This window comes from Ursus arctos, unplaced genomic scaffold, assembly GCF_023065955.2.
Source record: "Ursus arctos isolate Adak ecotype North America unplaced genomic scaffold, UrsArc2.0 scaffold_14, whole genome shotgun sequence".
Lineage (NCBI taxonomy): Eukaryota > Metazoa > Chordata > Mammalia > Carnivora > Ursidae > Ursus > Ursus arctos.
The window spans coordinates 62662604-62689316 of record NW_026622808.1 but is presented as its reverse complement, the minus strand read 5'-3'; the positions used below and the strand labels follow the sequence as shown (position 1 = coordinate 62689316).

Sequence of the window (26713 nt, the reverse complement as noted above, 5' to 3'; positions counted from 1 at the left end):
GCTTCGCAGCATCGCCCCGTGATTCCAGCCTCATGGCTTCCCCAGTGAGGAGGAGGTTGACGCTCAGGACTTCAGAGACCCCACCCATATCATCTCTCCCCCTCGGGGAGGTGACCTCTGTGTTACTGCAGTTCTCTGTATCCCCTCCCTCTGCCCCCACAACACTTAGCAGCCCGCCTCCGACAGATGAGCAAGTGAGCACAGTGGTCAGGAGCGCCGACTCGAGAGTCAGATCAGTGAGGGTTTGAGTCCCGGCTCCGAAAAATGGGCACCCTCAAAGTGCCCATCTCACAGGCTTGTATGAGGACACAGGTGACTAGAAGCACCCTGTCAGAGCCTGGCGAGTAGAAGTTCTTGTGAACAGGAGGTCCGAGGACCCCTGTAGTCCTTGGGTCCAGAGCGGTGGCTCTCATGGACACTGCTTCCCTGAGATGTTTCCCTCTGTTGTATTCAAATCGGGTAACAATGGGCCTGGGCGTTCTGGGAGGGGCCGAGGCTGGTCCCTCAGATCCCGAGGCCGGAGTCCACGGGGAGGTCAGACACCTCCTTGGCTGGACGTCTGCACCATGGACAGGGATCTGAGTGAAGACGACAGTAAGTACAGCTGGGGCACCCGCTTCTGCAGCCGGCACAGACTGAAATCTTCCCTCTGGCCTCTGTGCTGTCCTGGGTTCTGGGTTTGTGTTGCTGAGAGCATCCTTCTTTCCTTCCTTCCTTCCTTCCTTTTGTGTGGAAAGCCCATTTGCAGCCTGCGGGCTATTCTTCCAGTATGTGCCTCTGGGCAGTGGAGGAGAATGGTAGCAAGCAAGATGAGAACTTTCCTCCCTGACCATGGTTACACTGTCCCAGTCTTGTATCCTTCAGACTTCCTTTTCTGGCTGACCATCCCCCACCCCCCTCCCGCCCCAGCCACATAGGAGCCTGAATACCACACTTGGACTCAGTTCTGAGATGAGGTTAATTTGAAAGACTTTCCTGGAAGGTCTTTACTCGTGATCTTCCTCTAGCAAAGAGGTGCGTGTTCATTATTGCTTGGGAAACACAGTCCTGGTGACCCCAACCTGGGACAGAAATACAATGGAATCTAAGGACTATTTAAAGAGATGAAGACAGAAATTGCATTTTAGGAAGAAATGTGCCATGTTTAAAAAAAGCAGTGTTTGATCCTGACTTTGGAAGGGGCAGTGTGTGGTAGAGTATCAGATTGGGGATTGGGAGGCTAGGGTTCGGGTCCTGGCTCTGCTTTGAATTGGCTGTGTGATCTTGGGCAGGTCATGTAACCTCTCTGAGCCTCAGTTCCCCATATATAAAATCTGTAAAAGGTCAGGAGTTCCTGACTTAAAGACTGTGAAGGTGAGGGCAAAATTTTGTATGAATGTACTTTTTTTTGGGGGGGGTGGTTCTCGGCTTTCATTTCTCCACCTGGAGAGGTCTGTGACACTAGTACATTTTCACGGTTCCCGAGCTTGGGGACTTCGAAGGTCCTGAGCAGGTCTAGCACTATTGTCTATAATGTAGGTATCTGAAAGCTTTAGGTTTCAGAGCTGAAGTGGGATATGAAATAAACCCATGTGGATCTTAGCAACACACTTAAAATTTTGTTGGAATCCTTTTTCATACTGAAGTGGGAGACTGTACAGAGATATTTTATCATGTATTTGAGCTGGACCTAATCTGATCTCTGATATATTGGAAGTTGTGTAGCCATAATCTTATAAGCTTCTACTAATAATCAAATGCAATTTTTCCTCTTCGGAACACTGCTCGTTTGCAGTCTTGCAGTTTACAGTAGGAGTTTCCTAGTTCCAGTGTGCTAGGTCAGATCTGGATTTGGATCCGAGCTCTGCCTCCTAATTGTTGGGCGACTTTGCTCAAGTCACTTCACCTCTCTGAGCTACATTTCTCACAATAAAAATACAGACCATGTCATCTGGAAGAATTGGTAGAAGATTAATTGGATGTGAAGTGCCTACAGCATCATTCAGAGTTGAGTAGGCATGGAATAAATGTTGACTCTAGAAAATTATCAGATTTGGTCTCCCAGAGCTATAAAATTAAACTGCTATTAATGAAAAATATTATCACCTGCGGTGGTTCTGTTTTGGCATCATGCCTTTTGGTAAGCCAGGTGAGAGTAAGTTCCCTTAGAATTCTAAAGACTCCAATTCTGTGATAGGGTCACCCTACATGCTGGTTTCCAATATCATCAAACCATAGGGTCTACTGCAAGGTACGGAATTGTCCAGAAAAGTTTTTAGGAACAATGCTGATGAACTCTGAAACTAGGCCAATATTTGTCCAGGTTTCGGAAAGGGAGCCTGCTACGGGACTTACATAATTGAAATGTCCCTCCTTAGGTGAGTGATGGCTGCCCACTTTGCCCCAGTTGAGTTATTCTCCCCAGTCACGAAAATGCCATCCCCTCAGTTTTCGAGTCTGGAATGTGGGCAGCTTCATAGAGAGAATATCTTCTTCCAGTGACACTGTGGGACCGAAAGTAGGCATGGATAGAGACATTCTGGGATGTGGCATCCACGTGGAAGTCACCACGAAGGCCTCCTAGCTCGGCCTTAGCTCTGGTAGCATTCGGCTAGAGGTAGCACTTCCCGCCATTGGCGGCGATGCTTCTGGTGATGGGCCAGTCCCCCTTCCATAGCTGAGGCTGTCAGAAATTCTTTCCTACATTCAGTTGATCTCTTCTTCCCTGGCACTTCTAATCTTTGGTCTTGATTCTACCCCCCAAAGCTACTCAGAACAGGTCTGTTCCCTGTTTAAAATTAAAAGACTTCAGAGTTTTTTCTTTTCTAGCATGACCACGTCCTGTTTGTCCAATGGTCCCAGGTGTAGTGTGGTTTCAATCACTCTTCTCTTAGAGGGAGATGTTCTAGCCCAGAGATGAAGAGGAAAAATCCTCTCCCTTATTCTAAAACCCATATCCCTTATAATACAACTAATTTTATTACAGACTGAACGCCCTCCCAGAAATGGTGTGCAAGAGAGCCTCTTCAAGTCAGATGAGCCCCACCCCCATAATTTGAGGAGGGGACTGCTGTGATTCTGGACAATAGGACCTAAGTGCAAACTCCTTTCTCCTGAGCTCTGATAGCTGGGGAGGGGGAGCAGTGACCGGAAGCCACACCACTGTCACCATCAGTGACCCAGTGCTGAGGGATGGGACTCTTCCCTAGGTACCCTGGCTAGCTCTCCTGCCCAAAGACTTATTCTTTAGTGTCCCCTCCAGCCCAGCCCTGAGTTGGAGACCAGAGACTGGATGAAGCTATCAGGGTAATTTGGTGGGAAAGATGCTGGACTTCGTGGGGGGAGCCCAGCTTCCGAGGGCCTTGGTAACTGACTGTGGGGCATTAGTGTATCTCAACATTCCTTAGGAGGGAGGCAGGTCCACCAGGAGCGCAGGCCCTCCCTGCCAGTTTGGCCCTGACCTCATGGGCCAACTCTCAATGGAAAGATAGAGTGTCCCTTTCACTCTGTTTTCCCGAGTGCTCCTCCCAGTGACTATATTCCTTGAGCCCTTAGGGAAAGAAGACCAGGGCCCTAAAAAATAAGGTGACTGTCCCCCCAGACTCCACAGTAGGCTGGCTATTTGGCGCTGTGCTCATGGCTGGGGGAATAAGGATGAATGCACTGCTGTACCTTCCAGCTGTTCAATGCCTCATGCAGGAGGCGGACCCCAGACGGACTTTTTCCAAATAATTCTTAGAAAGCTGTTTGGCAAAAGCTATGATAGAGAGTGGAACAGAGTATGGAGGAGCACAGGGAGGGGGAGGCACACCCAGGCAGGCTTTGTAGGAGGTCAGGCCTGCACTGAGTCAGGCTGAAACAGGTAAGGGGGGGTGTTGTGGGCAGGAACAGCCAGAACGAGGCCTGGGAGAAATGACACGGTGCACGTGCCAGGGTGAATGCCAACATCAGTGTCCCGAAGTGACAAGGCAGCCCTTACACATCCCACCCCCCTCCCCGTGGCCCTGTCTCGGCATGGTGACGCTTCCTACAAAGCAGGACCTCCACGTGCCAACTAATTGAAAATTTGTTGTAACGTTTGCTGGGTTCTCTCTTGGCATGCCAGAAGGACCTGAAGAGCTCCAAGGACAACTTCGCCCCGGCTTCTCCGCATTTCTCTTGATGCTGGTCTCACTCCCACGGTGGGCCTTGTGTTTGCTCTTCCAAATATGTTCTCGTTGGTTCCCACCTGAAAGCTCCCACAAGTCTCTCTCCTCTCAAGCCCCGAGCAGGCTTGTCTCTCTCCCCCCCACTCTCTGCTCTGTTCTTTGTCCCCACCCCTCCCTGGCCACAGGGACTGTTTTCCCTTCTCTCGCCCTATTCTGGGCAACGTGGGGAGGTTTTCTTCCACGCAGCAGGTAGGAGACTCCACAGGTAATATAGGGCTAGTTAATACAGGGCCTTCTCCGCTAAGGGCCGCAGGTTGGATGTTAGCTGTAGGCTATGGTGGGCGCCTGGGTGGCTCAGTCAGTTGAGCATCTGTCTTCTGCTCTGGTCATGATCCCGGGGTCCTGGGATCGAGTCCTGCATCGGGCTCCCTCCTCAGCGGGGAGTCTGTTTCTCCCACTTCCCCCCTGCTTGTGCTCGCTCGCTCTCTCTCTTAAAAAAAAAATAAACCCTGAAAAAAAAGCTTTAGGCTGCAGTGAGCCATTGTGGTGTTTAAGAGATGGGATGGCCCGGTCAGCCTTTCTGGTCTTGCTATGAAGCCTCTTAAATAATGTAGCCAATTATTTGTTTGTTCTTCTTGGCAAGCAAGACTCTTTTCTTTCTCTTATGACCACCTGACTCTCCTGTTTTAATTACTTTAAATTATGGTAAAATACACATAACATGAAATTCGCCATCTTAACCATTTTTAATTGTGCTGTTCGGTGATATGAAGTACGTTCCCGTTATTGTGGAACTATCCATCCATCTCCAGAACCCCTTCATCTCCAACCCCATTCAGCAATTCCCCACTTCCCTCTCCTCTTTGCTCCCGGCCAGCCATTTCATGGGTGTGGATTGGACCACCTGAGTCTCTGCTGGACCATCTTCAGTGTCATTCAAACCACAGTGCATTTATGTGCACTGACTGTATGCAGGAAGGAGGGTTCCCTGTCTGAAAGGGGCTCTCACCCCTGTTGGAGGAGACAAGGTAGGAAACAAACCAAAGCAAGATGGCGGTGGGGAGCCATCTGGGCCGAGAGGTGGCCTAGTTGTAGTGCTTTTAAGATGATTAATACTGGAATCAGAGGCAGAAGATGTGGACTCCTTTTATCCTCGGAAATAAAAGGAAGAGCATTTTAAAAAGAGGAAGTTAAAGAGGTTATCCATGAATTATACCTTGCTCCACAAGAAAAATTCCTTTCTACACAAAAGAAAAATTGCTGCTGGCTGGCGAGCACTACCTTAGAGACACTTTGTAAAGCTCTCTCAGCAACCACTTGATGCCATTGGCATGGAGCGGTAGGGCGGTCAGCGACGTGGAAAGCTCAGAGTTAGGATCTGAGTCTTAAGTACTCTTTCTGGCTCTGCTGCGAATGGGTGAGCTCGTTGCCCCAGATCCCACCTCTGAATCTCATCTTGTGCTTCCGCAAAGCCGGGAAAACAGTGGTTGCCATTAAGTGCAGAAAAAGATCATACCCACACCATCCCTTTGTGAGCACAGGACACAATGCATGTATTAGGGTGGGTGGCCCAGTTGCAGCTCAGCCCTGACTCCGTGGAAACAGGGATGCAGCCGAGGGGGGAGGGGAGGCCCTTCGGAGTGCCCCACGCTGGGTGTCACACAATGACCCGTGACGTCGACGTTCCTGTTGTGCCTGCTGCGATCTGCACAGGAAATGACGCATCTGCCTGTAGGTCAGCCCGGAGCCCTTTTTTTTGTACATAACATAATGGTGAGATTAATTTAGTTCTGACGAATTACGACTGCCCTGAGAGGTCAGGGTGGCTCCTGGGTGATGGATGGAGCTCTGGGTTTCCCACCTCTTATTCTTCCCCTCTTCCTGCCTCTTTGTTTGGTTTCCAGCCGGGCGTCACAGCTGTATGGCGATTCTCTGTCTTCTCGCAGTGGAGAGTCCGGATGTCCCAGCAGACCCACGACTTTGGGCTGGGTACGGGCCCTCCCCAGGGAGAGGGCTGGGAAAGTCTTGCCTTTCTTTCTATGCCTGACATTTTCACTTCTGGCTTAAAGGAGCGCAAAGAAAGAGGAAGACCCTCCCTCCTCAGGTCCACGGCATTGACTGAGCACTTCTTGAATGCCAAGCCCGGGGCTATGAGCTGTGTGCACATTGTCTTATTAGATGGGCACTAATGCCATCTGCTCTGTGTCACAGCTGCGGGGAGGGGGCTGGAGGGTTGAGTTCTGCAAGGATGTGAGGCTGGCACAGTTTCATGCAGTCCATGACTCAGACGTATCAGAGCCCAGGCTCCTAACCACCATGCCTGTGCCTCAGGAATTCTGACTCCGGACAGCCTTGGCTACAGTCCAACCCTGACCTTTTTTTTTTTTTTTTTTTAAGATTTTATTTATTTATTTGACACAGAGACAGCCAGTGAGAGAGACAGCCAGTGAGAGAGAGACAAGCAGGGGGAGTGGGAGAGGAAGAAGCAGTCTCCCAGCAGAGGAGCCTGATGTGGGGCTCGATCCCAGACTGCCGGGATCACTCCCTGAACCGAAAGTAGACGCTTAACGACTGAGCCACCCAAGCGCCCCCCAACCCTGACCTTTATCGTTAATGCTGATGGTGGGGCTCACGGGAACTACAGTGCATGTATGGACCCTGGTCCCAGAAAGGTTCAAATTCCAGCCTCCCTCTTTCTGACCCTCCCTCAAACCCATGCACACAGGTGAGTGTCTAGGGCAGGGTGGGCAAAATACGGCTCAAGGGCCAAGTCTGACTCACTACCTGTGTTTGTCGAGTTTTATTGGCACAAAGCCATGCTTGCGCAGTTGTGCGTTATCTATGGCTGTTTTCAGCTGAATTGAGTAATTGAAACAGACCCTATGGCCCGCAAAATCGACAGTATTTACTACCCGGCTATTTGCAGAAAAGGTTTGCGGATCCCTGGTGGCTAAAATAGCTGACAATCCTAATCCACTTATCAGGAGCAAACGATGTTCAGAAGCAAGGTATGAAGGATAATTCCCAATGAGTTATCACCTTGGGGATTTCGGTACACTTCGGCGGGCACCAGTGGGAAGCTTTGGGATGACGTCCCTTTGCATCACACCCATCTCTACCCCAGGTCTCTCACCTGTTTTGGCACAGAATCATTTGTTTGCAAAGATAAGCTTTCCTGCTAAGAATAGCACTCTCTACATCTGTACACATTCTATTTCAGCTTCCTTTTTAAATTTCCTGCCAGGAGAAACCGTAGAGATGCATATGCATCCCTTATTGTCAGAGGACTGAGACAATTCGGGGGGAGTGGAAGAACGAGATGGTTCATTTGTCTTCATGACACCCCCTCCTCCCTCCACTGTGCGTGGCCGTGGGTTTCAGCATTCCTCACCACCTGCCATCCCACTTCCGGGTAGCCTCAGCTGCTCCAACTTAGAACAAGACCTGCTGCTGCTTCTGGCCTCTGTTTTTATTAAACTCGAAAGGACAGGGCATATTATTTTTTATTTTTGTAGAGGGAAAGAGCTCTCGGCTTTCAAGAGCTGAAAAAAAAAAAAAAAAAAAAAAGGAGGGCTCTAGGGGGTGAGATGGATCAGCTGTAGACCAGAGTGTGTTCAGAGAGAATTACTTTCTACTGACCATTTATCAGCTTACCCTTTAAAGTCAACTTCCTGTAATCAAATTGGCCACTGGAAAGACAGAGCTGAGGAGTTCTTGTCCCCCAGCATGGGGGCTGCAGGGAGTGGGTTTGAGGGGTGGCCCAGTGTGCTGGAACAAGGAGCCTCTAGCCTGCTTTGACTTCACTGCTGTGCACCCTAGGGCTACTGGAGTAACCTCTTTGAGCCTCAGACTCCTCATGTCAAGGGGAATTAGAAGTCCTGCCTCCTGTATCTCAAGGTGGGAGGGTGGGGTGTCGCGACAGGTGTGGGGAGGTGCTTTATGAGCTGTCCAGCCTTTCTGGGAGCCAGTTCTTATCTTACGCTTTCCTCCTCAGAGTCTCAGGTCTATCGGTATCTGTGTCATAGTCTGGCAGATCAAGCTGAGAGTTTTTTAAAATTTAAATTTAAATTTTAAAAATGGAAATATATTTAACATGCAGTGTCACGTGAGTTTCAGGTGTAGAAGATGAGGTTTTAACAGCAGGGATATAGTGAGTGATTCTTGCGCAGGGGTGGCCTCATGGAAAGTACTTGGGAAGAACGTGGGCTTTGGAGAACAGCGAGCCTTGGTTTGAAGCCAGCTCCATCACTCGCGGGCCTTGTGATCTTGGTGCCACAGCCGTTCTGAGCCCCATTCCCTCATTAGGAGAATGGCGTGACATGTGTCAGTTTAGACCATCCAAGCAGCGGTCACCCAAATGGCGTTAGATGTGTCAGAGGTCCCTTGGAAACACATGCGAAGGGAGCAGGTGTGGGCAGGGACCGCCTGCAGGACCACACTGCAGGGGGGACACCTGTGAGAGGAGAGTGGGAAGCAAGGAGCCTCAGGCCGCCGTGTGGCCCCAAGAAAGTCTTGCTCAGGTTTGTGGGGAGTCCCAGAGCCGAGACTGCCTGTTACGAGAAGCTGCATAAAAAACTACTCCGCATCTCAGTGCCTTAAGACAACCCCCATTTTATTAGAGTTCCTGATTTTGAGGGTCGGGAATTTGGGCAGGACTCAGCTGGGTAATTCTTCTGCTCCTTGTATAATCCATTAGGGTCCACCTTAGTGTGGGTTGCTGTGACAAAACGCCACAGGCTGTCTGACTTAAACAGCAAACAGTTATTTCTCACAGTTCTGAAAGCTGGGAATCCCAAGATCAAGGCGCCGGCAGACCTGGGGTCTGGCGAGAGCCTCCCTCTGGCTTGCAGCCAGCTGCCTTCTCACTGTATGCTCATGGGGCAGAGAAAGGAAGAGCCCTAGTCTCTTTCTTTTCCCGCCAGGGCACTAATCCCCCCATGGGGGCTCCATCCTCTAAACCTGATCACCTCCCAAAGGCCCCATCTTGTAATACCATTCCATTAGGGGTCAGGGCTTCAACATATGAACGTGGGGGGCCACAGACACGCTGTCCGGAACAGGGTCACTCAGGGGTACTCAGCAGGCAGCTGGCCTGGCCTGGGGGGCCCTGATGGCTTTGCTCGTGTGCCTGGTGGCTCGGCAGGGTGGCGGAGTGGTTGGAAGGCTGGGCTCTGCTGGGCTTCTCTCTCTGTGGTCTTAGGGTCTCCATGTGGTCTCCCCAGTCAGGCAGCCCGACGTCTCACACGCCAGCTCAGGGCTCAAGAGGGTGTGCCTAAATGGCAGGAAGTAGAAGCTGTGGTGTCTTCTTGCTTTCTTCCACTGTGTTCCCTTGCTTGAAGCGGTCTCAAGCCTGCCCGGGTCCAAGGTGAGGAGACGCAGTTGCACCTCTTGATGAGAGAGGCCTGGAAGAAGCTTGTGAGCATCTCTCAGTATCTGTGCCCCGGGGTCGTGGGGTACGATCCTGCTTCTAAAGCCCTGTCATGGTGACTGGCACAGAGTAGGTATCCGGTGACCGGGAGCTGCCGTTCTGAATGTTTTTCTCCTCAGGATTATTCGTGGCACGCCTATCACTCCTCACCCCCTCCCTGCCTGCCCTGCAGATGTGTTCCGTGTCTGATGGGCACCTGTGTGAGACTGGCTTAAACTGTGAGCCTTTCCAGTAACGTACCCACCCTCACTTGTCAGCTTCTAGTGACGCCACCACTGACACCCCTCCCTCCCTCCCGGAAGCTCAGGACTGCCTTCCTTCCACAGGTGTGGTGGACCTCAGTTTCGAGGCCGAGAGTCCCCTGGCGCCCCCAGCTGAGCTCCTGGAGAGACTGCCCAGCTATGACTGGCTTCTTCAAGGAGGTGGTAAGTCTGTGAGTCTTGGTTCCTGCGGCCTCTTTCTGGCGCTCATGCTGGTCGGGGAGATGTCTCTGTACCAGGCCAGTGCTGGGACAGCTCACCTCTCCCCTGGGAGGCCCTGGGAAGGCTCTTGTCACCATCAGGAGGGAATGGGAAGACATGGGGCATCAGCCCTGTGTCCACGAACATTCCATGGCCATATCCATGTCCACGTAAGACTGGACTCATGCTGGTTGGAGAACCATTCTTCTTGCATTAGATGTATTAACATGTGGGATTCTTTCCCTTTGTCTCTTTCAGCCTCACATTCAGCCAGTCTTTCCTTCTTTCACCCCACAAACACCTGTGCCTTTGAGCTAGGCTGTTGAGCCCTGACTCCTTCTCTCTCCCCCAGGACGGCAGATATTCTTTCCACCTTTGGAGGCTCCCGGGAGGCCCCTAGAACAAAGGTGCTGGTCGTCATTCGTGGAACACAGGTGAGCTGGTGCCATCACATAGGATGTCACCCTTGCCCCCCGAGAGCCCTCCTTGGGGATTTTAGGGTCTACGGATCTCAACCCTGACAGTGCATCAGGATCCCAGACCTACTGGGTCAGATTCTGCAGGGACAGAGGCCAGGAATGTGTATTTTACCAGCTTGCCAGGCTGTTTGGCTACCAAGCTGGGGTTGAGAACCAGAGTGTGGACCAGGGATTGTAAACTGCAGCCCCTGGGCTGAATCCAACCCACTGCCTATTTTTGTAAATCAAGTTTTATCAGAACAGAGCCACGCTCATTTGTTTACTTACTCTCTGGCTGTTTTTGTACTGCACCAGCAGAAGGGAGTGAGGCGGAGACTGTATGGCTCATGAAACTGGAAATATTTACTCTCTAGTCCTTTACAGAAGAAGTTTGCTGACCCCTGGACCCAGGACTCTGCACAGAGCTCCGGCTTTCCGGCCAGCTTTGCGCAGAAAGAAGGTGGAGCCCGGCTTTCTGGGTCCCGCCTCTTGGCTGGGTGGCTGTGTTCTGCCTTCAGGGAGTCTCCTGGGTGTTCCTGGCCCCACTGCTGCCTGGAGCACCTCCCCTTCTCCTCCCTGGCTGCCCACCGTCTGTGCCCAGGGCAGACCCCACTTCCTCTGTGGAGCCCTCTTTGGCCATTCTGGGGCCCACACCTCCTGCATGCACGCAGGCCCCCCGGTGCTCCAGGCCAGGGGTGCTGGAGACATCCCTGTGCATGAGAGGCCTTACTGTTTGGAGTCGATCTGCTGTGGAGAAGTAAATGAAGATGGGAGGGAGGAGGAAGGGGGAGAGGACTCCTGCTTCTTGGGAGGTGTTGGCAGGCGAGGGCTTTGCTAGGAGGGAACATGGCAGCTGGGCCTCAGGGAAGGGTTTTCTAGGAGGAGGGGGAGGCATGCAGAGAGAACGCCAAAGAAGGGGCCATTTGCTGTGTGCCTTCACGTGCGCTGCCATTGAGGCCCAGCAGGCTCACGGTGGTCTCTGTGGGCACCGCAGTCAGATAGTTCCTGGTGTGGGTCTTCCTGTGAACAGTGCTCACAGCTCTTCTGGCTGAGGTCAAGGTCTCCAAGGACAGGAACGTGGTCTAGCTTAACTTTGCCTCCTTCTAGTAGTGTAACATCTTCTGCAGACCTCAGTTTTCCTCATCTGTAAAATGGCATAATTCATCTTTAAGTGTGTGTGTGTGTGTGTGTGTGTGTGAGAGAGAGAGAGAGAGAGAGAGAGAGAGAGAGAGAGAGTTCTGAGATTCTCTCAGCCCTTCTCCTGAGCCCGGCACTTCAGCTACAGCAGTTTTGCTGTCCTGCAGAAAGAACTGTGTTCCCACTGCGGGCGTCTGTTCACCCAGCTCCCTGAGCCAGAGACGCCCTCCCCAGATGGAGTCCTGAGTGCTTTACCTCTGTGGTGCGCCACAGCCGGGCCCTTCCCTTTCTCCTGGCCTCTGTTTCCATCTGCATCAAGAGGGAGCTGGCTGGCCCAGAGGAGCCTGGAGGCCCTTTCCAGAGACCCTGCTTCTGTGCTCTGTCCCCAGCAGAGTCCCCATGGTGACAGAGGAAGTGGCTCGGGAAGCCCTCCTCAGCTTTGTGAGCTCCAAATGCTGCTACGGCAGCGCGGCCGCCGGTGACCTCGTCATCCAGGAGCTCAAACAGCAGACCCTCTGCAGGGTAAGGGCGCCTCGGCCTGGCGGGCACCCGGGGGCGGCTCAGGAGTTAGGTCCTGGGGGGGTGGCTTATGTGATGTCAAACGGGAGAAAGGAGTCTTGGGGGGCGGTGCATATGAACAGGGGTGACACTGAAGCCCTTTTTGCTGCTTCTCTGGTCTGTGGTCTGCTGAAAAGCTCGAATGTGCTGGGCATCGTGGGAGCACATCACATATACATCTCATGCAGTCCTCAGTAGCACGGAAGGTAGGACGGTCACCAGTTCAAGGGGGAGGAACTGGCAGTGGAGAGAGGGGAAGTTACTTGCCCCAAACGTACAGCTAGAAGTGACAGAGCTAGGACTTCAACTCAGGTTTGCTGGCACCAAAGTCCATGTCCTTAAATACATGGCTAACTGGCTTCCAGGAGGGGTGGGCCGAGAAAGCTCCATCTGTTCCCCTTGATCCCCCAAGTCACATCTGTGCCCAGGAATCATTCATTCATTACCCTTGGGCCTGAAGCTCCAGCGACATCCTATGTCTGGTACTGAGACCACAGCAGGTACCCATGTCACCTTCTGTGTTGACAGGGCCACAGGACAGATTTTAAGTTCACGCTTCCTAGTGTCACCGGCACAGCCATCCTCTGGTGGGTGTACAATCACACAGAAAACACACACACTTCGCAGGGACCGGTTAGGACAGGAGGCTGGGGGAAGAGGCTCCTGTGTAGTTGTGTGGCCTTGGGCAAGTCAACTGGCCTCTCTGAGCCTCTGTTTCCTCCAGTGTCAAAGGAGGAGCCTGCTGATGTCCAAGACCCCTTCCTGATTTGTGATTTTTGTAGAAAGAAGGAGGCTCTTGACATCAGGCAGGAAACTTCCTCCGACAAGGACGTTTGGAGAAGCAAACTCCATCGGCCTCCATCCATCAAAGGACAATTGCTGCTCCACAGCTTGCTGTGTAGAACATTCTGGGTATAAAGAAGTGGGGGGCTGAAATCGCCCCCGTTGTGAGCCTGTCAGGAGAGACGTCCTGGGGCTGACTGAGCTCCCTGCAGGCGTCCGGGGCTGTCTGGAGCAGAAATCGTTGTTGCCAGCTTGTTCTCAGCAGCCTGTGGTGCTGGGAGTGGGGCCTTTTGATTTCCCCCCTGAGCCTCTGCAGGTGGGACGCGTCCTTGTTTTGTCTAATGCTGTCTTCCTAAAGGGCATGAGTGCGAACATGCTGGGTTTTTTTTTTTTTCCTCTGTAGTACCGACTAGAGACTTTTACTGAATCCAGAATAAGCGAATGGACATTTCAACCCTTTACTAGTAAGTGAACTCAGTTTAATTGGGGGCATATCTCACAGGGGCTGGTGGACAACAGCAGGATGTGTCTTAGCCACTAACCCTGAATAAGCCGTGCTCCTGCTTGCCGCCTCGGTCTCCCCATCCCCTGTAAAATGAGAGGGTGGGCTTTCATCTCGGACTTTCCGGTGCTGACCTCAGCAAATCCTTCCTGTCTGGGAAGTGGTTTGCAGAAGGACCTAAAAAAGGCCACGTTTGCCTTTGGTCACAGACAAGGCAGCATGGGTGCTTTGGTATCCACCTGCCTTCAAGGCCACCCCAGTGCCTCCCAGAGTCCCCAGGACCCTGTTCACTGTGCCATCCCGCCTGCTGCTGAACCCCACTTGGAGCCCGAGGGTTCTCTCTGAGAAGCCCTGTGTCCTTCCTTCTCTGCTGACCACTCCTGTTCATCCTTCAAAAGCAGCTCCTTTGTCACCTCTTTCATGAAGCCTTCCGGGATTTCTTCACCTGCTGACCGCTTCTCCAATAGAAGGAGTCAGCCTTCTGAGTTTTCAGAACCTTTATGCAGCTCTGGTCCAAAGCACTTGGCATAGCCTATGGCATCGTCTGGTGGTTGTTGCTGTGCTGCGTCTCCTTGAAGGGAGGAGCGGGGAGGAGAAAGAAGGAGGTGGGGACAGGCACGATAGCGATGGTAGTTCTTATTATGAATCCCTCTCACGGGCCCAGGGCGAAGCATTTCTATGCCTCCTATTTAATTTTCACTACCATTCTATCTGGTGGGTGCCATATAGTTTCCTCATTTCGGAGATGAGAGAGTTGAAGGTCGGACAGGTAGAGTCACCTGTGTGCAGTTACACAGCGAGGAAGTGGAAGAGTCAGGAGCCAAACCAGTCTGTTCAACGCCAACACGTGGGTGCTTAACCATGGACTCTGAGGGGCTCCTTGTCTCCTGTCCCTCAGCCCAGGAGCTTGCCTAATGCCTGGCGTCAAACGAAGGCTCCATACTATTTGGCAAATAAATGAAAGCTTGTCCTTGCAAGCTGTTCACTGGCCTTACAGTGATCCCTTTCTGTGTCAGACCAGTCAGTGGATGGGCCACAGAGAGGGACCTCCCCCAGGCTTTGGGACATCAAGGTCCAGGTCCCCCCGATGTTTCAGGAAGACACGAGGAAGTTCCAGGTCCCTCACTCGTCACTGGTCAAGGTAATGTGATTGTTGGCATCTTTGCCCTTCTCTCTGAGCTGGTTTCCCAGACACTGTATATTTCCTCAAACCTTCTCTTTCTAGAAAGGGAACCCAGAATGCAGAAGAGAATTCTGGGTGGTTCATTCCTTGGCTATCACTAAAGCGAATTCTAAGGAAACCCAGAGCATGGACAGTAGACCCATACAAGATTCCATGCAAGTTAGGGAGTAGTCACATAGCGAAAGGATGATTCCGTTGACCAAACTGTCACCAGCTTTAAACAGTGAGTGTTCACATTCCTAGACCATCTGAGTGTTTTTAATTTATTTTTGTTTTTTATTTTTGCCTTACATTAAACAGCGGAAGTGCTGAATGAAATGGATATAAAATAAAGCTCAAACATTTTTCGAATTTTCAGCCAAGTCAGTAAAGGGACAGAATTTGACTTCTGTCCTGTTTTATGGAAGTATGATGACGACATGAAGCGAGGCTAACCTAATGTATTACAGAAGCACAGATGAGATATTCCCTATTATGTTCTCATTTTCACTTTAGAACTTGATTCAAGCATGTAACTTTCCCCTCTGAGGTTTCGTAGCATCATGTGATGACGAGGCCTTTGAGAGGTCCAGAGAGGGCTCCGTTCTTTTCTCAAGAGTGGAAAGGCCATTTTGATTCAGGGATTAGATGCCAATAGCTAGCTCTTTGCCTATCATAGAAATGCTGTGCAGGGGCGCCTGGGTGGCACAGCGGTTGAGCGTCTGCCTTCGGCTCAGGGTGTGATCCCGGTGTTCTGGGATCGAGCCCCACATCGGGCTCCTCCGCTATGAGCCTGCTTCTTCCTCTCCCACTCCCCCTGCTTGTGTTCCCTCTCTCGCTGGCTGTCTCTATCCTGTCAAATAAATAAATAAAATCTTAAAAAAAAAAAAAAAAGAAATGCTGTGCATTTTTTTTTGACTTCTATTCCCAAAGACCTCTTAGCTACCCAGTGCGCCAAGGACACCGGCCTTTGTGGCTTAGCCTGGGAGCATGAGTTAGGACATGGAGCTCGGAGAACAGACTGGGCTGGGGTCCCAAGGAAATGGTAACATGATCTCCTTGGCTTGGCATTCAAGGCGCTTTGGAATCCTAGGCAAGTGAGAATGGCCATCTTCCCCAGCTGGGCCCGGGACTGGTGATGCTGTGGGGTGGGTGTGGGGCTGGTGAAATCAGGAGGCGTTGGTGCTTGGGAAACTGGAACCAAAGAGCGCTTCTCACTTCCAGGAATGCCACAAATGCCATGGGCGTGGGCGTTACAAGTGCAGCGGCTGCCATGGGGCCGGCATGGTGAGTCCTGGGTGGCTGCTGGTGAGTTCATGATCGTGTGGGTGGAGGGCCCCCGTGGGACAGAGGGCTGGGCTGGGGGCCCGGGGCTCCTCCACTAACAGTGTGACCTGAGGCAAGTCATCCTCCCTTTCTGGGCCTCCATTTGCTCACCTGTAAAATGGGAAAGTTGGATTGGGCTACTGGCCTTTGTTCATTTTGTTCACTTCAATGATTGATGGTTCATGATTTTAATTCTTCTTTTTCTCGTTTGTCTGCAAACATTTGTTGAGACTGAGTATCCGCTCAGTGCTAGGCCCTGTAAGAGGACTCAGAGCTGGGGGCCTTCCCACCAGGGACCCTCTGTCCTTGGGGAAGACCGACAGGTGACCAGCACATGTAGTATGTGGTGATGAGTCTGAGAAGGTGAAATTCAGGGAGCTTTGAGAGGCGGGGGCCTTGTGTTAGTGCCCTAGGGCTGCTGTGATAAAGTACCACAAAGTGGGGGCTTAAAACAACCGCTGTTTATTCTCTCACATTTCTGGAAGCTGGAAGTCCAAAATCAAGATGTGAGCAGGGCTGGTTCTTTCTGGAGGCCCTAAGTCACACTGCTAGCTTCTGGCAGCACCCAGTCCTTGCTGCACCGCTCCCTCCTCTGCCTCTATTGTCACGTGGCCTTCTGCATGTGTGTGCTGGGTCTCCTCAGGCCTCCTTGTGAGGGCCCACCCTAGTCCAGCATGACCTCATCTTAACTAATGACACCTGCCAAGACTCTTTCCAAATAAGGGCACGTTCTGAGGTTCTCTGGTGGATATAAATGGTGGTGGCGAGGCAGGGTCGGGGGGAGACACTGTTCAACCTAGCACAGGTGCCTAAGTGCACAGCCAGCCTCTGGCACCATCAGCCTTCTCTTCAGAGCCCTGCAGGGCTGCTGAGCCTCCCAGGAGGAAGCCCACACTCCTCACGTGTCCTCAGCTCTCCCCCTTTGCTCTGATCTTTTAGACACACATTGGCCACTTGCCACTCTAAGCCACGCCTTCCTCCATCCTTCTGTCTGCCCACCTGCCCTTCCACGCTGTGGACGCCCACCTTCTGCCTGCTGTGTCCATTCCTCCACCTACTCACGTGCCACTTGTGGGGCCCACCTGTGGCTCCTGCCCCCTTCTGTCTTCAGTGCCCTCACTCCTGCCATATGCCTCCTCTTGGCCTTCCTGGAGCCCCTACCTGTGGTCTTTTTCCCTCCTCCCTCCACCCCTGCTCTCCTTCCTCCAAACCTCCTCCCTCAGGCTTTTCCTGGAGGGTCTCCAGAGTCCACTCTGAGCCAACTGTGGGAGCGTAGCCGGGGGGCCTTTCCAAGACCAAGCTCCCCGTCCCCAACTCAGCCAGCCTGCCCCTCTTCCCATGGCTGTTTGGTCAGGGCGCAGTCTCAGGGGTTGTGGGGAGGGTGGTGTCTCCAGAGAAACACAGATGTGAGGTGGTAGCGTCTTTGAAGGCTCTGGCTGGAGGGGCCCAAAGATACACACCGTTCACCTCTCCCATCTTCCAGATGAAGGAGCTGAGGCCCAGGGAGAGGAAGTGGCTTGTTCAGGGTCACCAGGTTGGGATTTGAAGCTGGTCTCAGGATGCTTCTTTGCCCCTCTTGCCTGGGAGGCGGGCGGGGGCTGAGGCTGTGGTGTGTCTGCAGGTGAGGTGCCCCTCCTGCAGCGGAGCCAAGCGCAAAGCCAAGCAGTCCCGCCGGTGTCAGATGTGCTCGGGGTCCGGCAGGCGGAGGTATGAGCGGGTCTCCCCAGCACCGAGGTGAAGGGCTCTCACTTACCAGCTTTCTTGCTTTTCATCGTCTGCCCTTCTGGAGAGCAGTCAGGTGCCCTTCTGGTCGCTCTTGTGCCCTGGAGCGCTGTGCCTGGCATGTGCTCAGGAATGACCCTGTGGTGTGGGTGAGCTTTCCTCCAGGCTTACCATTTCGAGATGAGACTAGAACTCCTCCAGCAATCTCTGGGTCAGACGTAAGGAATGAGGCACTGTGGAGAGGAAGAGAGGGGGTGCTTTAAGGAGGGGAGACTTCTTCCTGCTCATGTGGTGGGGAAATGAACACAGAAAACCACCCAAAGTTGAGATCTTTAACTCTCTGAGGATCAGGACCTAGGTAAACCCTTATTTATAATTCATTGCAGGGCCTGAGTGGAGGAGTCAAGGAAGGTTGTTGATTGACTAAACAATCAACAAAGTTCCATCTCTGTTCACATGGCTTTGCAAATAGTGGGTCGTTGTATTTTGTAAATCATGTCCTTAATGCATTTATAAATCTTTAAAGGGAAACAGGAAACCATGAGGAGTGAGACTATTCAAAGTTGTGTTGGTTAATGATACTTTTGGTTCATTGAGGCCCAGGCTTTCCTTTTAAGAAGCCAGATAGCAGAGCTTTGGCAGACCTGCCACTGTGGTTGGCGAAGAAGGTCTTTGATTTGGAAAGAAGCCTAGGTTTCTTTTGTTTACAGATGAAAGAATCCTAATTCAAATGAGCTTAACAAAAAAACTCTGCCCTTGTAGCAGAAAAGTTCAGGATTATATTTCTGGGATGGCTTCAGGTACAGCTGGATCCGGGTGCTTAAACAGTGTCACCAGGATTCTGTCTCCATGCCTCACCCTGCTTTCCTTTGTATTGGCTTCATTCTCAGGCAAGTTGTCTCTTGTGGTAACAAAGGGGACAACCAACAGCTCCAAGCTTAGTAACCTCAGTCAAAAATGAGAACCCTTTCCTGATAGTTTCACAAAAAGTTCAAGGGCAGATCTCATTGCACTCATCTGGGTCATGTGTTCATCTTTGTGTTAGCCACTGTGGCCATGCAGATGGAATAAGCTGATGGGCCAAGCCCAGGTCCCAAGCTGGTCATAGAAGGGGTGGGGGCAAGCCCACAATCTGTGTGGCCTGGGTGGGGAAAGGGTGGTCTCCAAAGGGAAACTGGGGCATTGCCACCAGAAGCAGGAGGTCTGGATGGTGGGCAGGTGGAAGCAATTGAGGCTCACCTTAGTCTACGTCTATGAGGAAGGATTGCAGTGAGCCCTCTAGAAGCTGCCAGGACCCCCTGACTCTCTGCAGGGTGCTGACCACATGCTCCTGTCAGGTGCAGCACGTGCTCAGGGAGGGGCAACAAGACCTGTACCACCTGCAAGGGGGAGAAGAAACTGCTGCACTTCATCCAGCTGGTCATCGTGTGGTATGTGGCCGTGTCTCAATGCCGTGGCCCAGTGAGGGTACCCCGGGGGGGCGGGGGGGATGTGGCCTGCACTGGTTTCTGCAGAGAAACTCCGCTTGGCTGGGGCTTTCACAGTGCAGGGATCTGTGCCAGGAGAAGAGGGCTTCAGGCACCTTGGGAAGGGGAGAGGTCCCTGGGAAAGGCGGGGTGGGGTGGCTGGATGCTGGCAGGCTTTACAACGAATTCAAATTCTGCCATCGCCACTTTCTACAGCAGCAGCTACCCAATGCCTGGGCCTTCCCTTCTGGGAGTAGAGTCCCTGGGTCTTCACTCCCTGTGTCAGGGAAGGCTCCCATGCATTACGGTTTCTCCTGTGGGGCACTGAGCAAAGCGCTTCACAGGTGAGGACAAAATGAGGTGATGGAACAGAACTGTCAGTACTTTACCAGTTTCGCAGGGTACAGCTGAGGGTGCTACAGAGCTCGCCCGAGGTGCCAGCAGTAGCAGTGCAAGCCCTCCAGCTCAGGTGTGCCTGATTCCGAACCTACGTTCCCAGCCCCACGTACCGTGTACTCGGTCCCTCATCCTCCCCACTTACAGGAAAAACAGCCTGTTTGAGTTTGTGTCTGAGCACCGACTGAATTGCCCTGGGGAGCTCCTTGCTAAAGCCAAAGGAGAAAGCCTTTTTAAGGATGAAAACACCGTGGTAAGGAGGGCTTCGAAGACCATCACAAGGGAAGCTGGTTCTTCTGCCCTCATGTGAGGGCTGCGTTCTCATGGAAAGACAGGCTGGGTGGGAACAGTGCCGCTGAGCTGGGGAGAGCGTTCGGGGACCCGGTAGGGCCAGTTCTCTCTCTAATTTCACGTGCTTGACCCCTCCCTTCCTCCCTCCACACCCTGACACAAACCTTGAGGCCCTCGTCCCATACTAGGCACTGTGGTAGGCCCTGGGGATACTGTAAAACAAAACCCTTGCCCTTGTAGATCTCAGTCTGGTGAGGGAGAAGTAATAATGTTTCACCCCAAGGTTGGATGGTGGTAAGGGACACTGAAAACGTGCAAGCAGGGTAAAGAGACAGGCATGGGTGTAGTTTCAGCTGGGGGCTGGGAAGCGACACAGGGCAAGGACCCACGCAGTGCAGTCGGGGAGTGGACCCTGTGGACTCTGGAGCCAGGGTGTCCAGCAGAGGGAGGCCTTGAGGAACAGCAGTGGGACAGGAGGGATGTGAGTTGTGCAGAGCAAGGAGCTAAGACATGAGAGGTGCCAGCAGCCAGATCAGGGAGGGTCCTGTAGGACAGGCATTGGCGAACTCTGGCCCTTGGCCTGCTTTTATAAATAAAGTTTTATTGAAACACAGCCATGCCTATTTGTTTACATATTGTCTGTAGCTGTTTTCCTGCTGCAAGGGCAAAGTAGTTGAGACAGAGACACTATGGCCTGCAGGGCCTGAAATAGTTACCATGTGGCCCTTTCAGAAGAGATTTGCCAACCTTTGTTGCAGGCCTTGGCAGGGAACTTGGCCTTAATGGGACGTCTGAGGGGGCCTGTTTTCTCCAAGATGGTCAGGTGCTCAGCCTTTTTTTTTTTCTCTAGACTTTCCAGATTGGCTTCTTCCACTCTATCGTTTGTATTTCTAAAAATTGAGGTATAATTAACATACACTGTGTTAGTTTCAGGTGTACAAGGCAGTGATTCATTATTTGTATGTGCTGTGAAGTGACACGCCACAACGTCTAGTTGACATCCCTCGCCACACGCTTACAATTTTTATTTTCTCGTGATGAGAACTTTAGGATCTAGACTCTCAGAAGCTTTCAAATATACAGCACAGTATTAGTAACTGCAGTCACCACGCTGTACATCCATCACATCCCCAGGACGTACTTATTTTATAACCACGTTTGTACCTTTCTACCCCCTTCTCCCGTTTCACACCCCACAACCACCAACCTGTTTCTGAATCTTTGAATTTGTTTTCTTAGGTTCCACATGTAAGCGAGATCATACAGTAGTTGTCTTTCTCTGCCTGATTTCTCTCCTTCAGCATAACGGCCTCAGTGTCCATTCATGTACTCACAATTGGCAGGGTTTCCTGCTTTTTTCGGGCGGAACAGTAATCCTCAGCCTCCTTTCTTTGCCCCAGTCAGTCTGGCTTCCTACAGCCTCAGCTCAGCATCGCCCCTCAGGAAGCCCCAGCCTCCGCGCGAGTCAGACAGCAGCAGAGGGGTGCTGGGTGAGCCAGTGGGCTGCAGGTGAAGGAGTGCTCTGTCCACAGCCCCCCTTTCTTGGTTGGAATTCCTGAGGTCCGCATAATCAAAGGCCCCTGGAGGTTAAACAATCCCCAACCACTCACTGGGTGGCCTCGGGCCCTCCCCTGTCTGGGCTTGTTTTCCCGCCCCCGTGATTCCGAGCTGCAAGGCTCCAGGTGCCGACACCCTGGGTCAGGGCATAGAGGTGGGCTGCATCTCTCCCTCAGGTGTACCCCATTGTGGATTTCCCGCTGCCGGAGATCTCTCTGGCTTCTCAGAGGGGCATTGCCGAGCACAGCGCCGCCCTGGCCTCCCGGGCCCGAGTCCTGCAGCAGGTGAGTGGGGTGGGGACTGGGGGGCTTCTGGGGCCGGGCTGGGGCTCCCAGGGTGCTGGCCCTCTGGTCACATGAAGGAATGGGCTGTTCCCTTTGCTGGAGGGCCCCTTCTAGAGAAGGGAGGGAAGGCACCAGCTAGGGGAAGGGTGGAGGAAAGGACCCCCAGTTTAGGAAGGGGGGAGGGGGAGTACTAGAGATTGACCAGAGGCCATGTGGCTGGAAGGCAGAGAGCAGAGCAGTGTGGGGCCTCAGGGGCCGGCGGGACCACTGGACATAGAGATTAGGATTCTTTTCCTGAGAACAAAGATACTGTAGGGTTTCAAGCAGGACTGTGGCTGAGTGTGATTTTGACTCTAACCCTGTGGGTTAGAATCTTCAGAGAGAGAGAGGGAAAGTTCAAGACTTGGGGTCGTAGGCAAGTCCGGAACCTGGAGTCCTGCCCCTCAGAGCACTTTCTCTCCTGGGCAGGGATGGCTTCCTGTGTAAGGGTTGCTTTGGTCCTGTGTTATGATGGCCACTAGGTGGCGGTGGTGCCTGTTGCAGCTTGGAGCAGTCGTGGCCCCGGGTGGGGCGGGGGGAGCTGGAGGTTTGGCCAGGGAATGGCCAGCGCCGGAGCTTTCTGAGTCTTATAGACTGGGCTTATATCCTGGTTTTTCTGCATCTCAGTGTGGTCCTGGGCCAGCTACTTCCTCCTCCCTGAAGTCCGATTTCTCACCGGTGAGAAAGATGTTTGCACCATCTCAGGGTTTGGTAGAGAAGCAATAATTTGCTTTAAATGCTTGGCACCTGCTCAAAATGCGCCTTTCCCCTCGGGTCCCTTTGCAATGAGTATTTCCCCTTCTCTCTCTGCACGTGTCCCCTGTTTGCAGGAGAGAGAAGGGTGCATTTAATTAAAAAGTAATGATGACCATCTTGGAGTGGCAATGGGCCTCAGAAATCATGGATTTGGGGCACTGCAAACTCAAAGGCCTGCCACCGCCGGGTGGTGACATGGTGGGGAGAGCCGTCTTATCCAAAGGCGTGGGCCACCACTCATCTTTGTGTAGGCAAAAGGGCAGAGATTTCAGACCTTCTGAAACCCCAGATTTTTATATGAAACCTTTCAGTTTTTCAGTATTGAGAACAAAAATTTAAAAACGCTAGGAATACAGAATGGGCTGATGGCTTGGCTCTGGCCTGTGGGCTGTCGTCGGCTACCCCTGCCTAGCCCCAACCCGTGACGTTTCCAGTAAATCAGAGGAAGCTCAGAGAGTGGAAGTCATTTCCCTAAAATCACACAGCTGCGTAGTAGAAGAGCCCAGGAGCAGAACCCACGTCCTAGCTCCAAGCCAGATGTTACTACTCACTGCATTCAAGATACACAACTCCTTGACAGCCGGTGCAGGGTCACAGGGGTATCACCTGAGGGGGTCTGGGCCAGACACACCGCCGGGCAGTTCATGTACCAGGTGAGCACCTGCTTGCCAGCTCCGACACACGCTGGTGGCTCTGAGCCACGCTCTTCCCTTCTCCGGGCCTCAGTGTCCTCATCTTTAAAATGAGCTGGGTTGGGCGTTGCCTTAGGTTGGGGTCTGCAGAAGCAGCTTTGAGATGAGAGCTGTGTGCAGGGCATTTACGAAGAAAGGGCTCCCAGGAGAAACCCGTAAAGGAGTCGGGGGGCCAGAGCTGGGGGGGGGGGGCAGAGGTGGCAGAAGGGCGCAGTGCGGCGACGGCCCGGTTGCTGCCCCATCCCACTGGACCTCTGAGTGCCAGTTACACCTCAGTGACTGTATGCTTGGAGATGAGGGAGCGGGCCTGGTGTTGCTGGCACCATCCAGTAGTTGGGCACAACTTCCAGGCCCGTTGTGCTCCCTGTGTGCCAGGGGGGTTCTGTATCTCAAGGGCGGGACCCTGCGGAAGAACGACGGGCTGTGAGTAGCAGAGAAGAAGCAGAGGTGCAGGAACGTGGGTGAGACATGGAAGGCCCCAGGGCATCGTCCCTGTGGGCCGTCGTTCTTGCCTCACTAGTATTAATGGCGAGGGTCACACGAAGAATCCCCAATATTGGGGTATCGACTCTGGGAATGGGAAGAAGATAAGGGCCTGATTTTAGCAGCTTGCAGACACTCGCCTTTATTGTGAGATTCTTTTAACTTCTGAGACTGACCATTTGAGTCCTTTTTGGGCCCTTGATTTGGCAGCTGGAGCAAGTGAGGCTGAAGAGGGGAAGTGAGCTGCCTGAGCCCACGCGGTGTGTCCGTGGCAGGCCTGGCTCTCCGGGGGTCTGTCCTTCAGGACAGTCCTGTCTTGGGCAACACAAGCCCCCTGTGAACCAGCCCTGGAGCAGGGAAGGGTAAACCAGGGGCAGGTGGACGGGTTTTTTTAAAAGGGAGTGCCATGGGAGAAAAGGGCTCTTCTATGAATCTTTTGGTCCTGCATCAGTAGACAAAATTGCGTGCTGATATTTTGTTCAGGACTGAGAAGTTAGCGAGTGGAGTCAGCCTGAGTACACGTCTGTCATGACACCGTGCACCCCCCCCTCCCCGACCCCGCACTGCTCTCAGACCTGGAAACTGCTCGTCCTGGGGGCGTGACCAACATGTGCAGATATGTGGCTGATAACAGGGCAGACACTTGATGGCAGCTGACGTCCTAACCAATCTGTAGCCTCAAACCTGGAGGCCTTTTGAATCAGAAGCAAATGCAGGCAGGAGGGGGTGATATTGCCGTCACTTTCCTTCTGATGCTGGTAGAAAAGGCTGGAAACGAGAGTGATCCTGACCCCACTGCCCAGGCCGTCGGAACAGTGATGTGGGCTCCCACCCTCTCTTGTCTCCTGGTGCCCGTTTTGTGTCCTCCATAACAAAATCTCAAAGAGGGGTCTTCTGCCTCTGATTTCCAAAATTATCACTTAGATACCACTTTCTGGCGTATGGGAAGTCTCCGGACCTCATTTGGTGATCACGGCAACTCTGTGGCATAGAAGCTTTTATCGCCATTTCCTAGAATAAGCAAGTGCAAGATCATGCAGGGAACTTCATGGAAGAGGCGCTCCTTGACTCTCAGTCCCCTCTTCCTGCCACAATGTCACACTGCCCTTCGGCTGCCCCTCCCATGCAGTGGGGAGCTGCTTCTCAAAACCCCCTCCCTGGCCTGTTTCCCCTTCCCTGGTGGCCTCTGGACCATCACTTACCATGAGAGGACTTGGAACTGTTCCCAAGGAGTGGAACTTCCTGAAGTAAGGGTCTAACCCTGGGCCATCCACACCACCTCCTCTGGGTTTGGGAACCCCTAGATGTGAGTCTGGGACAAAGAAGCCTCTTGTGCAGAAGAACTTCGGGGTTTTGACGCAGAGCCTGGACCACGGGACATCCCTGAGGAAGCTTAGCTTCGGTGATGGGGAGTAATTTTCCTACGTCAGCTGCACGTAGCTGTCCCTAGCACAGCAGCACCCAAAACTGATGGAGGCAGGTGTTTCAGTAGGACGCCAGTGTTCTCTTCCAGAGAGGTCTGTCACATCCCATTCAGACACCTGCAATTTTGGAAGGTTGTAGAGTAACTGCTCAGAGAAGGGGCCAGAGCACAAGGGGCTTTAGGACCCCTCTGCTGGGGGCGGGGGAGCGCATGTCCTAGGCTCTTAGGTGCTGGGAGGAGATTTGAGCATTAAACCCATGGAGTTTGACCTGGATGATCTTCCAAACCTGAAATTCCATGAGCCTGTGGGCCTCAGTTTCCCCATTTCTAAAAGAAAGGGTTTGAGAAAGACCTCTCTCAAAGGAAGGTCAATGCAAGACCATGGTGAGGGAGGGAGGGTCCTGAGGAAAAAAGCCTGAAGCGGACCACCAGACTTTGGAATTTCTTTGGTGTCATTATTTTACCTTAAAATTTAATTCAAATTGTATAATCTACTCCCTAATATCTCCATGGCTGTGTGAATATAGAAATATTTAAAATGACTTTATCTTCCACCTTTCTCTGCTCTTCCTCCCCATCTAAAAAGTGATGCTTCTGAAAGATGTCCTGTTTGGCTGGTGGCTTACCATGCATCCTGGGACTCCCCTGCGGACGACTGTGCCCCCACTTTGTGAAATGTAGCATCAGATGGTAGCTAAAGCCGAGAAGTCCTTTTAGAGCAGAGCTTAGTGTGTGTGAAGGAGCGCAGTAGGAGATACACCTAGAAAGACACATGGGAGCCAAAATGCCAACTCCAGAATGCGAACTTCATCCCGGAGGTAGTAGGGAGCTACTGAAGGTTCTTGAGCAGGCAAGTGACTTGAATAGAACACTGAAGTTTTTCTTGGCCAATTGTTTCCCCAGCGCCAGACCATCGAGCTGATCCCCCTCACAGAAGTGCATTACTGGTACCAAGGACAGACTTACGTCTATTACATCTATGGCACGGACCACAGAGTGTACGTGGTCGACTACCCTGAGCGGTACTGCTGTGGCTGCACCATCCTCTGACGTGGCACAGCCATCTCCAGAGCCCGCCGCTCTTGTCCACCAAGGAGGACAAACGAGGTCCCTGAGTTTACCTGTCGTTGGCTACATTGGACAATCCTATACAAACCCCGATGTGTCCTTCTAGACAATTCAGCTTATCATCTGTCAAGCCACAGGTCTTCCCAGAGCTCCTCTGGTGGGACCCATCATGCATTTAACCGACAAGAATTCAGCTACACACTTTTCTTTAGAACAAATAATTTAAGTGGCTGGGGCCATGCCTCTGGCCTCCAAGCTCACACCCCGCCCCGATGGAGCGTGGGGTTAGATTGTGCCCCTCCCTTGGCTTGTCTCCATTCTGCTGTGCCACTGCTCGTGTGAGCCCTTTGCCAAGCTGAGTGTTACGCAGATGTTTAAAGATATCCTCCAAATCGGCTGCCTCTTAATGTGTACCACACAGTGCTCTTAGGCATCGAGAGCAAAATTCGCTCCCGGATCTGTGGGTTAGGAATTCAGATGCAGACACAGTGGGGACGGTTTGTCTCTGCTCTGCGATGGGTCTCACCTGGGAGATGCGAAGGCTGGGGTGGCTCAAGGGTAGGGGGTTGGTTCATCAGAAGGCTGGTTCACCCA

At 52.5% G+C, this 26713-nt stretch overlaps 1 protein-coding gene across 1 annotated transcript; it reads left to right on the top strand.

Moving 5' to 3' along the window:
- Positions 1-543: 543 nt before the first annotated feature.
- On the top strand, positions 544-26508 carry SSUH2 (ssu-2 homolog). Its single transcript, XM_026501274.4, has 12 exons — positions 544-594; positions 9882-9980; positions 10369-10450; positions 12004-12133; positions 13356-13416; positions 14471-14595; positions 15841-15903; positions 17564-17649; positions 19002-19094; positions 19674-19779; positions 21551-21658; positions 25955-26508. Exons 1-12 carry the CDS (start codon positions 567-569, stop codon positions 26099-26101), a joined length of 1128 nt encoding a protein of 375 aa, XP_026357059.3. The 5' UTR covers positions 544-566; the 3' UTR covers positions 26102-26508.
- Positions 26509-26713: the final 205 nt, after the last annotated feature.

Coding starts and splice junctions, on each gene's coding strand:
- SSUH2 (XM_026501274.4), top strand. CDS start 567: ATGGACAGGGATCTGAGTGAAGACGACA. Junction 12,134..13,355: donor AACAGCAGACCCTCTGCAGG/GTAAGGGCGCCT, acceptor TTTCCTCTGTAG/TACCGACTAGAGACTTTTAC. Junction 13,417..14,470: donor GACATTTCAACCCTTTACTA/GTAAGTGAACTC, acceptor TTTCTGTGTCAG/ACCAGTCAGTGGATGGGCCA.